The sequence below is a fragment of the Asterias rubens genome, chromosome 1 (assembly GCF_902459465.1).
Source record: "Asterias rubens chromosome 1, eAstRub1.3, whole genome shotgun sequence".
Classification (NCBI taxonomy): domain Eukaryota; kingdom Metazoa; phylum Echinodermata; class Asteroidea; order Forcipulatida; family Asteriidae; genus Asterias; species Asterias rubens.
The window spans coordinates 33,580,612-33,593,764 of NC_047062.1; the positions used below are offsets into that span (position 1 = coordinate 33,580,612).

The following is a 13,153-nucleotide window of genomic DNA, read 5'->3' on the forward strand; positions in this document are numbered from 1 at the left end:
CACAAATTGAGTTTAGTAAAGGTTCGCTTTATAAAGAAAATACACATGCAGTAATTAGATTGATGTCAAGAATTAAACAAAGATAGGCTATCAATTAATAGAAAACTAAACAGGCACATGTATCTGTAACCTACCACAAATAATTGGTACATGGTATTTCAATGCCCTAGGTTTAAGTAGGATTTGAAACTTTGTATATGGAGATACAATCATCTGAGGTTTACAGAGACACTGTGTATTTCTTATGAGCTGTTGTGGTTATGTGTTATGCCCATGTCTTGACCTTGTTATCCTTTGGCAGTGCCCTATGCCAAATGAAATTCCGAGCCTAGGTAAACCACTAGTTCTTCTCAGAACCACCAAAGCTCATAAGAGATTTACTACACAGTGTCTATGCAAACCTTACTTGCACTAGATTTACACATCAGTCCAACGGAATAAATAGTTCTAGTTTTATTAGGATCCACTATTACTGCATATCATTAGATAGCCTGTATGCTTCGTTTTTGAAAGAGCAAGGGCACCAAAGCATTTTCTCCTTGGTAATGGGCATCCTATTTCTACCGGAGCAGTTCAAGAGCACAAAGGCAATGACCAGGGGGCATTGAAGCAATCAACTTTGTTGCCTCTGTGAAGTATCTGGCCTGAAGCTAATACCAAGTCTTATGACATAATAACAGGGAAGGCAAATAGGGGCACACTTATAATTGACTTGGAAACAAGAAAGTACACACAATATCAACAACTTGGTTCACTTCAAATTTAAAACTTCACAAGCCATAGTTTCTTCACCTGTTCATAGTGACTTGACCAATTAGACGAAACAGCATGCATTGATAAGATATGCAGTAATGATCGAGCTCTACGATTGGTCTCCTGAAGCTTCTGTGCATCTTTCTGTTTGCGTATCATTGTACTTGCTAGCTGGAACTTCTGCGCTTCTAGAACAGCCTGTTGAGGTAATCAGACAAACACAAGTGTTTACAAATTTGTTGTCCTGTAAACAAATTTTTTACTAAGAAATGAGAAATGTGCCAAATTTTATAAAGCCTGTAAGCAACTTGAAAACCACATACAAGTATTGCTTAACAGAAACTGGTTACCAGCCCCCAACAAATAACTAAGTTTGCATTGTTGCTGCTAGTACCCCACTCATTTTTTGCTTAGCAAAGAAATTTGCTAAGCAGTATTTTCAGCTGAACAGCTTTATGACATTTGGCACTGGTTTGGTTTAATGACACCAGTTCTTTAATTGATTGTAGCTGAAGAGAAGAGCTTAAAGGCAGTGGACACTATTGGTAATTACTCAAAATAATTAGCAGCATAAAACCTCACTTGGTAACGAGTAATGGGGAGAGGTTGATAGTATAAAGCATTGTGAGAAACGGCTCCCTCTGAAGTGACGTAGTTTTTTAGAAAGAAGTAAAATTAGAAAATAAAAAGATTGAATGAAGACTTAAACTAAAACTAACCTGAACAATATTGATGTAAGATAAACCAAACTTCTGAAGTCTATCTGTCATGAGGTAGAGAACACCTTGCCATCCTTCAGTCACTACAGCTTGAAAGAACGATGCCTTGACTGCTGTAACTGGAGGTTTAATCAACGGCTTCCATTGCCAGTACTTCACTGTTGAGCCACTGTCTTTCTTAGTCTCCAACTCTTCAGGAACGAAGGTCACATTGATGTTGATGTTGGCACCTTTCTGGATCAGCATAATGGCAACACTGTGGAGATACAGGATGGTTAGTACAACATACTACATGTTTATATAGATTGCTGTTAAGCAGTGTTATTAATGTTACTTGTTGAGTCGCTGTCTTTCTTAATCTCTAACTCTTCAGGAACGAAGGTCACATTGATGTTGATGTTGGCACCTTTCTGGATCAGCATAATGGCAACACTGTAGACAGACAGGATGGTTAGTGAAACAGAACTCATCTTTAAAATCCTGTATGGCTAGATAGCTCAGTCAGTAGAATGAGAGCAAGTTAAACTGGAGGTTGTTGGTTCAAGTCCCACTCAAGTCAATTTTTCTTTGTTCAACTCCAAATTATGAAGTTTCACTTTGGGTGTATAATTTAATATTTAAAATAACAAGTGAAAGTTTCCACGAGAAAGTATAATGACATCATCAAGAAGAAATCATAATAATAACAGTACTGGGTCATACTTGGATAAGGGTTATAAACAGCTCCAGCAAATCATTATAAACCGTTTAAACACCCCCACGTGACGCGCTCTCCACCAATAGGAACAGCGAGACTGCCTGGGGCATTTATGAATGCACATTTGTTGATACCTTCTTGCATTGAAAGGTTTTAAAACAGATTCATGCAACAGAAGTTTCACAAAAGGAAAAATTAACAAACATGAATTAACAAAATAAGTTTGTAGATTAGAATCCCTATAGTATGATTGCAAAATTGACTATTTGTACTTACCTATCATTACCTCCCAGGGCAGCCATAGCTAGAGGTGTGTTACCGTTACAGTCCTTCACATTGTAATCTTTCACTTTCTACAAATCAATCAATAATGATAATAATAATTATGAAAGCAAGTTATAAAACAGCGCATTTTACAATAATTGTATAAATGAGCCGGCATACAAATTCTAGACTTCCTTACAAATTTTAGTACCGCGCAAAATGTTAATTGCTGATGCTCTACCAACCAATCCACCTAGGCCCTAACCCCAAGTTTGTCGATATCTTTGTTAAGGAGGGGGGGGGGGTACACAGACAAATCAAATCCCCTTAAGGTGATCCCATTGTCAAGTTGTATCACTAAATTGGGTGTGACCCCTGATTTTATGAAAGTTTAAGTTTAAACAGTTTCTGACTGGCACCCCAAACAAAGGTATTGTCAAAATAGGGAGACTGCAAACATAGGGGTAACTAGCTCAGTTGGTAGTGCGCCAGCACTTTAATCCAGATGAATCAGGTTCAAGTCAAGTTCAGTCCGAAGTTTATTATCAATATAAATAGAGGAAATAAGGCAGTGGTGGAAGAGACTAAGCCCAAGTTTGATTCACCTCAATAATTTGCACTGATGATATAGTAGCTCCTCTATAGGCAGCCCAATGCAATGGAGTCTGACCAAACTTATCCTGTACGTTAAGCTGTTGTCCTTTCATCGCTTCTAGAAGAACCGTCACTATCTCAATAGGATCAGTCTGGGTCCGGTCTCGATGTCTGTAAATATCAAAATAATAATAAAGGATTATTCTTAATCTCAATAGGATCAGTCTGGGTCCGGTCTCGATGTCTGTAATATACAAATAATAATAAAGGATTATTCTTAATCTCAATAGGATCAGTCTGGGTCCGGTCTCTATGTCTGTAAATATCAAAATAATAATAAAAAAGTGATTTTCATTGACAGTATTTCCTGCAAGGTATGTGGGACTGCGTTTGAATTATGAGACCTACTCCTGTTAGTTTCCCTTTAAGGGACTGCGTTTGAATTATGAGACCTACTCCTGTTAGTTTCCCTTTAAGGGACTGCGTTTGAATTATGAGACCTACTCCTGTTAGTTTCCCTTTAAGGGACTGCGTTTGAATTATGAGACCTACTCCTGTTAGTTTCCCTTTAAGGGACTGCGTTTGAATTATGAGACCTACTCCTGTTAGTTTCCCTTTAAGGGACTGCGTTTGAATTATGAGACCTACTCCTGTTAGTTTCCCTTTAAGGGACTGCGTTTGAATTATGAGACCTACTCCTGTTAGTTTCCCTTTAAGGGACTGCGTTTGAATTATGAGACCTACTCCTGTTAGTTTCCCTTTAAGGGACTGCGTTTGAATTATGAGACCTACTCCTGTTAGTTTCCCTTTAAGGGACTGCGTTTGAATTATGAGACCTACTCCTGTTAGTTTCCCTTTAAGGGACTGCGTTTGAATTATGAGACCTACTCCTGTTAGTTTCCCTTTAAGGGACTGCGTTTGAATTATGAGACCTACTCCTGTTAGTTTCCCTTTAAGGGACTGCGTTTGAATTATGAGACCTACTCCTGTTAGTTTCCCTTTAAGGGACTGCGTTTGAATTATGAGATCTACTCCTGTTAGTTTCCCTTTAAGGGACTGCGTTTGAATTATGAGACCTACTCCTCTTAGTTTCCCTTTAAGGGACTGCGTTTGAATTATGAGACCTACTCCTGTTAGTTTCCCTTTAAGGGACTGCGTTTGAATTATGAGACCTACTCCTGTTAGTTTCCCTTTAAGGGACTGCATTTGAATTATGAGACCTACTCCTGTTAGTTTCCCTTTAAGGTTTATAATTTGATATTTAAAATAACTAGTGGAAATTGACATGAGAATTTACTGAAATCATCAAGAAAGGGTTTACAATGTGCTGTGTTGCAATATGCTGCCAATCAAACCAGGAACACCCCCTTAATAAGTGCACTTGGTTCTCTTACTTGCAATACACAACACACAGGACCAACAACTTGTTATCCTATCCGAAGGCAGAAGCATCATACTCTTGCTTAAGGACACAGGTTTCACAGCTGGGACTTGAATCTACACTCTGCTGATCAGAAATACCAGAGTTTGAATCTGGTGTTCTTATCCACATGGCTATGACATAATGGGAAGGTAAACATAAATACAGATGTAGTGTGACTTACTTCTTCATTTTGACGAATGCATAGTGGAAAGGTAACCGTCCCCGCATGTCCTTAACGAAGACATTTGCTTTCTTGTCAATAAGGAATTCAGCTACCTCAGTAGTAACATCAGCAGTACCAGTGTCCATGTTAACAGAGTAGTGAAGAGGTGTACGGAGTTTGGAGTCTACTGCATTCACATCAGCACCAGCTTGTAGAAGGACCTTTACAGTCTTCAAGATCTTACTCACATCTGGGGAATTGGTCAGTTAAGAAAATCCTTTTAGTTAACTTTTCTTCATTCAACTCCAAATTTATTTAACATTACTGAAACACGATTTAAAACTTTGCATGGAGGAAAGGTTGTGGTAACACACCATGTGAATTCTTTTTTTGATAGTGTTGGTACTTTGGTGTTTGCAAAATGTCCACAGATTTTCATTAAACTTACATGGTTTGAAGATAATCATAGTAGAAAGCTTCCCTTAAAATATTAAGTGCTGTAGTTTTTGAGAAAATTTTGTCTCAGTTCTAGCATGTAAAACGTATTTACAAGTTTTTGTGTCAGTTTAATGTACATCTGTGGACATTGTGTTTTGTGTCCCACAAAAAGTACCCAAGCTCTTTAACTGCTCAACATTTCGTTCAGTATGCTCTAATCATCTTCAGAAGAATGCTAGACTCTGTCGCTGGATGCTGCTTGAGGGGATAAGCTGGTAGTTGGGGATAAGCTGGTAGTTGGGGATAAGCTGGTAGTTGGGCTCAGCTAAGCGATACGCAAAATTACCTAGTCAGTTTCCCTTGTGTTTTTTACTAGAAATAAATAAAGATAAGAATTTCAAATGCAAATTTGCTGAGACCCTTCCCCTACTAGACCTACCTTCTCCTGTCATAGTCACATAGTGAAGCGCAGTCTTTACACTCTTGCCATCTCTAGCACCTACTTTAGCTCCTTTTTCAACCAAGCTTGGGATGATATCATGAAGGCCAGCCCTACAACAGATATGCAAGGAAAATGTACGCATAATACATTGTTAAGGATCTATTCACACTTCTGTATCTAGTTGGTATTCCTTATACAGCTTAACTGTGACATCTCTGATCAAGTTCCAGCGGTGTGTTCTTTGATTCTCAAGAACACGTAGCATTGCTGTTCATGTATCTTCCACAAGAACCATGATGATGTAGCACCATTTTGTACAGTGCTGTTCACGACTGATCCCTGATGAAAGGTGGTGTGTGATCCTGTACAAGTGTATTGTTATTGACAAAAGAAGGGGTTCGCACGGAGTTCCTGGTTAAATTGACAGCATGTTGCGCTACAGCATTTTGTAAACCATTACATGGTGCTAAAGGTCTTGTAATTCAAGCGTAGTCCCACATACCTTGCAGGAAAATACTGAATGTTGAAGCACCTTGAGCATCACTGAGTGACGGATATGAGCGCTATATTAAGTAGCTACAATTATTATTATTACTTAACAGATACTAACCTTGCTGCAAGTATAAGGGCAGTTGCTTTGTCTCCTTGTTTGTCTTTGGTGCACATGTTAACATCAGCTCCTGCATTGATCTGTTATAACAACAAGCATGTAACAAATTGGATTAATAATATCTGGATTTATATAGCACCAAATTACTAAAGGATGCAAGGCGCTAAGGAGAAAAAAAAGACTGAGTCTTGAGACCCTTTTTGAAGGACAGAACAGTCCAAGCGATTTTAATGGGGACGGGAAGATCGAGGATTGGAGGAGTTCAACTGTTTGAATTTGTGACGTCAAAATTTGTATCACAATCTCATTTGCATTCGCATTCGCAGAAAGTATAAACCGAGCTTACATTTGCTTTTCTGAGAATCCTTAGCTTCATAGCCAGAATTCATAAATAATAGATAATCATTACAGTTGCCTCACAGAGCTTGGGTCTGATGTTATGATGATGAACAATAATCAAATAAAAGAGGAATTTCTTACCAGTAGTTTTGCACTTTCTTGCCTCTTGTGTAGAATGGCTCTGTGTAGGGGCGTATATCCACCTTGGTCTAGTATGTCCAATTGAGGCTTAGCTTTAAGTAGTATGTTCAAAGCAGCTAGATTGTTGGACAGGGCCAGCAAATGAAGGGCACTCACCAGCTCTGAAATTGGGGAAATAAAACACATTCAAATGGTCTTACATTCAATTAATCAATCATCAGCCATTAATAGAGCGCCAAAATCCAAAGGCGCTGAGGCAAAGTTGATGGTTAGTAAGCCTGCTGAAACAGGTGAGCTTTAAGGAGTGTCATGAATGAGGTGAACGAGCTGCCATTTCTGATCTGTGTAGGAAGCTTATTCAACATTATGGGGCCATATACAGAGAATGTTCTCTCTGCAAAAGTTGAATAGCGAGTTCTTGGCACAACAAAAAGGGAGCATGAGGTAGAAAAACGAAGATGTCTTCGTTGAGATCTCAATTCGATCAGGATCATAACTTTGAAGATGATTCTGTGAGTGATGGGAAGCCAATGTAGGTTGAATAGACGAGGACTGATGAATCCTATTTGCGTATTTAGAATCAATCTTGCAGCATTCTTTTGAACATTAAAAAGCCTTCTTTCCAGGTTCTTGTTGATGCCAGTTAAGACATTCTCCTACAACAGTCTCATTGATAAGTCATTGTACCCAAATAAGACAAACTAAACCAGCCAAATCTCAGTACTCAGCTATTGAGTAATTGTCTACTCACCATACTCTCTTGACTCTCTCTGGCCAGTCTTTCTCTTCTCAACTACTGCATTCACATCGCATTTAGCGACATCAATTAGTGCCTAACAGTAGGAAGGGAATGTTGTAACAGTTGTAACCTTGTTTTATCTAATATGATAGAAACTCCCTGCAAAACTTAATAATATCTTTGTGCCTAAGGTATAAATGGGTACCTGCAAGGGTAGAGGTTGATATTGTGTATGAAAACGCTTTTGGAGCGCCACGGCAGCTCGGGGCTGTATACTCCCAAGGGAGCTGAGAAAGATTAAAGGAATGTTATAGGCCCAATAATAATAATAATAATAATAATAATAGTAATAATAAGACTTGTAATGCGCACGTATCCACCCTGCTGGGTGTTCAAGGTGCACTAATGTAAAGCATGTTGATACGGTTATTGTAAAATGGTATCATTATTATTATTATTGATTGTCCATCTAGGATTGTTTTAGGCAGATGACACGAAAGTACTTTACAAAGTATTAACAATATGGATTAATATCGCATGAACAGTTATTTAGTGTCTTACCCTAAGCATGCTGAGTACATTCGCTGGGTTATCCTTGTTCTGCAATAATAAGAAGACATTGGATAAACTTCAAATAAAGATGAGAACTTTGCCAAAAAATCCAACTAGTAGTATCAGGTATTTTTGTATGGGATATCGTCAAACTCACAGGGATGGACCGCACTTCAAGGTGAGAGCTACACTGAACCGATTTGGTGTAAATGAACATTCCTGAGAACTGGTTTGCAGGCCTGGGGTTGATTTCACAAACTAACTAAGGACTAACTAAGGACTAGTCCTAAGAGATATTAAAAACTAAGTTAGGAGGAGTAACTTGTCTTAACTTGAGATAAGACTAGTCTTAACTCTTTGTGAAATCCAGCCCAGGTGTTCATCCTTATTCTAAACCCAGAACCACAGGAATGTTACACTTCAGGAGGTTTAGAGATTCAGCTCATGAGTACAAAGCTAAAGGTTTTGACAAAATGAGAAGTTGTTTTCTTCCTTTGAAGTACAAAGCCTACACAACTTTTTCTTCATTTTGTTCTGGTGCTATAAGACAGAAGATAACATGAAATGAGTTGTGTTTCTAGTACGGTATACATACGCTAGCATTCTTGATGATACATCTTAGAAGTGGTGTACATCCTTGCCCATCTGTTGTCTTAGCTGCTTCTTCTAACGTTGTCAAGGATTTCTTGGTAGCCGAGTCATCATCCATCGAGTCCTCTGGTTTCTGTTTGTCCAACTGTGTCAAGATAAAACACAATTCATTCAGACTGTGATCAAATTTGGATTGATAGAAATGGAGACCTAACCTGTACTGGTCCCAATTTCACAGAGCTGCTTAAGCCCCAAATGCAGCTTAGCATGACACTATTTTGCTTACCAGAAAAAGGTTACCAGACAAAATATCATAACCCATGTACCATTTGTGCCTCGTATTCTGCTCATTTCTGCTAAGCACAAACTTGATAAGCTGCATTATCTGCTTAAGCTAAGAATATCCAAATTACTTTAGGTGTTTTGCTGGTTGTATCAAAATCAAATAGGAACAAAACAAATTTATAATCAATATAAAAGAAATTAGACAAGTGTTGAATAAATTCCAATGTTAATTTTTATCTCATTGATAACTTGCTACATTGCAGAAGTTTCTTGCCTACTGATAATATAGTGGTATAAGTGTAGGTGAGCGATTGAAAGAGTGCGACCCTATTACAATTTGAGGATGAGGCGGCCACGGACGCAAGTCTCTGCCAAATGATGATCATGATGATGGTAATAGAAAACAAAAATGTACAGAAAAAAAGAACTGATATAAATATTGAAATGTCTTACCGTTTTGGCAATAATTGGTAGCAGAACTCCCATATCATTGTGACTACAGTGTGTTGCCATGACATGAAGTGCATTGATTTGATTAGTACCCACATCAAAGGAGAGGCTGCAGCCTTTATTTAAGAACAGCTTGACTAGCTCCATACTAAAGTTAGTCTAAGAAAATAACAAGAAGAATAACAGTTTAATAGATGGAAATTTGCATTTGGGATAAAGATTATTCCTCGGACACCCAAGTAACATGCCTGTGATTTCTTTTAACAGAGCTTGGGAAAGTACTGAGTATACAGTGCTAACACACATCGGTGTATATGGGTAAAAACCAAAATGAATGAATAACAATGAATTTAAGTAGGGAATTGTTCCATAGGCGTCGGGCAGCATGTTGAGAAAGATCAGTCTCCCCATGAATGATTGGATATGAGCTCAATAAGGAGGCTAGAATTGTAAAACCGGAGTTTGCGTGGAGGATTGTATGGGTTGAGAAGATCATCAATACATCAAACCAACAACACAAAGAAATCAATTTTCATTCATTACTCATGGTTGACTTACTCTCTAAGATTATGAATTGTACAAACTGACATTGTGAATTAATAACGTTCACCGCAATATTATGAACAATGCAATATCCTGATCAATTATACAACAGATAAGTTATCTGGGTTTAAATTCCTGGGCTGTTCATACTGGATCTAAAATGGTTAAAGTTACCCATTTGCTCAGTTATATTACCCAAATCAGTCCAATGCGAACACAGACCTAGGTTGTTGGGGTGTGTTACCAGACTACGCAACTCACCTGTTGTAGAGCCAGGTTGATAGGAGTGTTACCAGACTTGTCTTTAGCCGAAGCGTCACATCCCTTGTCTATGAGTAGTTTAGCTAGATCTAATATGGAATTCTTCTGTGCCTCTTTCTCTGCAGGCTGTATAGGAAAACACATGGAGTAAAGCTTTGTAGAGAGAGCAGGCTTCATCACAAAGTTAAGGCAGATTAAGGCCCAATTTCACAAAGATGCTTAGCGCAAAAGGTTGCTAAGCACAACAAAATTATGCTTACCAGAATAAGGTTACCAGCCAACATACTATGTTACATGTACAATCTGTGACTGGTATGCTACTTATTTTTGCTCTAAAGCAGAAAACATTTGAGCAATATTTTCTGCTTAACTAGATCTATGAAACTAGATCAAGATTCTGAATAAAGATAAATGTCAAATGAGTTTATTTCAGAATGAATATAATGAGAAACCTAGAGAAGTTTCTTCAAACAGACATTTGGCAGAGAACCTTTCTGAGATCCAAAACGGTCTCCCAGGAATGATTGCTATCCACTCAATCTTCAGAAACGTCAAGATTGACTTGACAATAGTAGTCTGATTAGTAGGAACATGAAAATGTAGCAAACCTAAATAGATCTAACTTATTTATACCAGAAAGATTTCTTCCAATTGAATACAAACACTATAAATAAAAATATTCACAAGATATTAATACTACATCCGGTCCCCCCCGCCCAAATACAAAAAAGTTACCACAAAAACCTCATGAAATGTGACCCCAAATGAGGATGTCTGGATAAATACTCAATATACTTACATCATACACAGTGGGCATTCCACTTGCAGCCAAGTAGTGCAGCTGGAAAATAATAATAATAATAATAATAATAAAAGTAGAATAGTTGATATCTTTCACAAGGTTATAGCTTGGGTGCTTATCATACATTGAATTGTTCTAAACACGCAGCTGACTAAACAGCATGCTAATGTTGTACATTGGACATTCTTCCTATAATAATGAATCAGTACTTAAAGACACTGGACACGTTTGCTAATTGTCAAAGACTTGTATTCTCACTTGGTTTATCCCAACATGTGCATAAAATAACAAACCTGTGAAAATTTTGACTCAATTGGTCATTCAAGTTGCAAGAAAATGATGAAAAAAAAGAACACCCTTGTTGCACAAAGTTGGCTTCAAGTCTTCTTTAGATTCAAATATTTTAGTGAGAAATTACCTTAATCTCAAAAACTATGTTATATTACTTCAGAGGGAGTGGTTTCTCACAATGTTGTATACTATCAACAGCTCTCCATTGCTTGTTACCAAGTAAGTTTTTATCCCAACATATGTTTGAGTAATTTAATATATTGTTAATGTTTTTTACTATTAAAGAATAAACTGAAATAGATACTGACTGCATTTCTGTTGTTGATGTCCACCAGGCTAAGATCAGCCTTCTTCCTGATGAGGTATTTCATCTGATCTACCATGTATTTAGTCATAGGACTAGCAGCAGTTAACATAACTAAGGTAGCTCCACTATCATCTCTGAAGTTTAGATCAACATTTGGTTGCTCGAGTAGGAGATCAGTGCAGCCTACGTGACCCTTCATCAATGCTACACCAAGGGGTGGAATCTGCCAAAAAGATTGCAATATTGGACAAGAATAAAGATTGAAGTCAAGCTAGGTCCCATGTTTTGTGTAATGTGTAACCCAGTATATTTATCATAAAAAGAAGGGCTTGCCTCTGTGTTTTGGCATGGTCTGGCAGCAATTTATCCCTTCCAAGGTGTTGTACTTTGGTTGCTTTTTCCATACATTAAATTATTCTAAACAAGCTCCTTTGAATCAAACACTTTGGAACACTAGGTGGCAGAAGACCTACCAGGTAAATTTCCATAGTCTACAGAGTCCAATAACAATGGATTTACCTGGTAAGTCTGCTGCCACCAAGCGTCCCAAAAGTGCCTCATTGAGAAGTGTCATTTATGATAGACAAGGTGCATTTTATAAATGTCCATCATTATTATGATAACCTGAATCTTGGGGCTCGATATGTCAAAATAAAAATAAGAATTTAAAGTTCCAACTGACCTTCCAATCATTTGATACATTAGGATCTCCACCAGCTTTGAGGAGTAGTTTGAGGCAGTGCCACCAGCCATAAGCAGCTGCATAGTGGATTGGTGTGTTCCCTGAAGAGTCCTTAGTGTTAGGATCAGCTCCTTTCCTTAGTAGGAGAGTCACTATTGGATAGTGGCCATTCATACACGCTAACATCAGCGCAGTACGCTTGATCTTATCTGTTAAATCAAAGAAACAGACTCAGTGATTTGACTTAGTAGAGTCACTATTGGATAGTGGCCATTCATGCACGCTAACATCAACGCAGTACGCTTGATCTTATCTGTTATATCAAAGAAACAGACTCAGTGATTTGACTTGGATAGTGGCCATTCATGCACGCTAACAAATTGTCAAAACGTTGTAGCTTGCTTAAAATAACTTGGATAACAAGTATGAGGGGCTGAAACAGGGTTTCCCCCCCCCCCCTTCACAGTCTGTAAGGATGTAGGCATGAATATCATCCACTATGAGCCTGGCTCGTAGAGCACAATGCACTACCTCCCAACTTTTCACAAAGCAAATATAGCTAAGTGCCTTGCTCAAGAGTAAAAGTTTCATGACCGGGATTCAAACCCACATTCTGCTGCTGACAACACCAGAGTTTGGGTCAAGTGAACTAGACCACTCAGCCACAACACTCCACAATTGCTGTTTAATCTTCAATCAATTATCGTTTTGGATTGAATCCACTTACCTTTCTTAGCAATAATTGCCTTCATTTCAATGAGAGCTTTAGCTAGATTGAATAATCCAGATTGAGCAGCAATCATTAATGAGGTGACTTTATTGTTGGATGCTGAGACCATTGCTTCGATGTCTGCACCGTGCTTCACGAGACTCTTCACACATTCCTGGAGTAAATTAATAAACAAATCAATGAATGTGTGGTATGCATGGGGTACAGCAAGATGTGCAATGAAAACCCAGCTGGTACAGTAACTACTTTGTGGACTTGATGACCTAAACTAGTGTGACATGACAATGCTATAAACACTCGTTGCCTTTTGGCTTCTAGCGACAAAGAATCTTGTGTA

General features: G+C 38.2%; 1 protein-coding gene across 1 annotated transcript in view; it reads right to left on the bottom strand.

The window, feature by feature from the left end:
• Positions 1 to 13,153, bottom strand: part of LOC117287897 (poly [ADP-ribose] polymerase tankyrase-like) — a 59,746-nt gene that overhangs the window by 21,688 nt on the left and 24,905 nt on the right. Inside the window, exons 15-31 of the mRNA XM_033768505.1 lie at positions 12,814 to 12,970; positions 12,087 to 12,295; positions 11,406 to 11,627; positions 10,804 to 10,845; positions 10,005 to 10,130; positions 9,204 to 9,359; positions 8,470 to 8,610; positions 7,884 to 7,922; positions 7,335 to 7,416; positions 6,584 to 6,744; positions 6,104 to 6,183; positions 5,491 to 5,603; positions 4,632 to 4,863; positions 3,039 to 3,198; positions 2,446 to 2,522; positions 1,473 to 1,728; positions 793 to 951 (exon numbers count right to left, since the gene is read on the bottom strand). Coding sequence (XP_033624396.1) covers positions 793 to 951; positions 1,473 to 1,728; positions 2,446 to 2,522; positions 3,039 to 3,198; positions 4,632 to 4,863; positions 5,491 to 5,603; positions 6,104 to 6,183; positions 6,584 to 6,744; positions 7,335 to 7,416; positions 7,884 to 7,922; positions 8,470 to 8,610; positions 9,204 to 9,359; positions 10,005 to 10,130; positions 10,804 to 10,845; positions 11,406 to 11,627; positions 12,087 to 12,295; positions 12,814 to 12,970 — 2,412 coding nt within the window. The remainder of the gene's footprint in view (positions 1 to 792; positions 952 to 1,472; positions 1,729 to 2,445; positions 2,523 to 3,038; positions 3,199 to 4,631; positions 4,864 to 5,490; positions 5,604 to 6,103; positions 6,184 to 6,583; positions 6,745 to 7,334; positions 7,417 to 7,883; positions 7,923 to 8,469; positions 8,611 to 9,203; positions 9,360 to 10,004; positions 10,131 to 10,803; positions 10,846 to 11,405; positions 11,628 to 12,086; positions 12,296 to 12,813; positions 12,971 to 13,153) is intronic.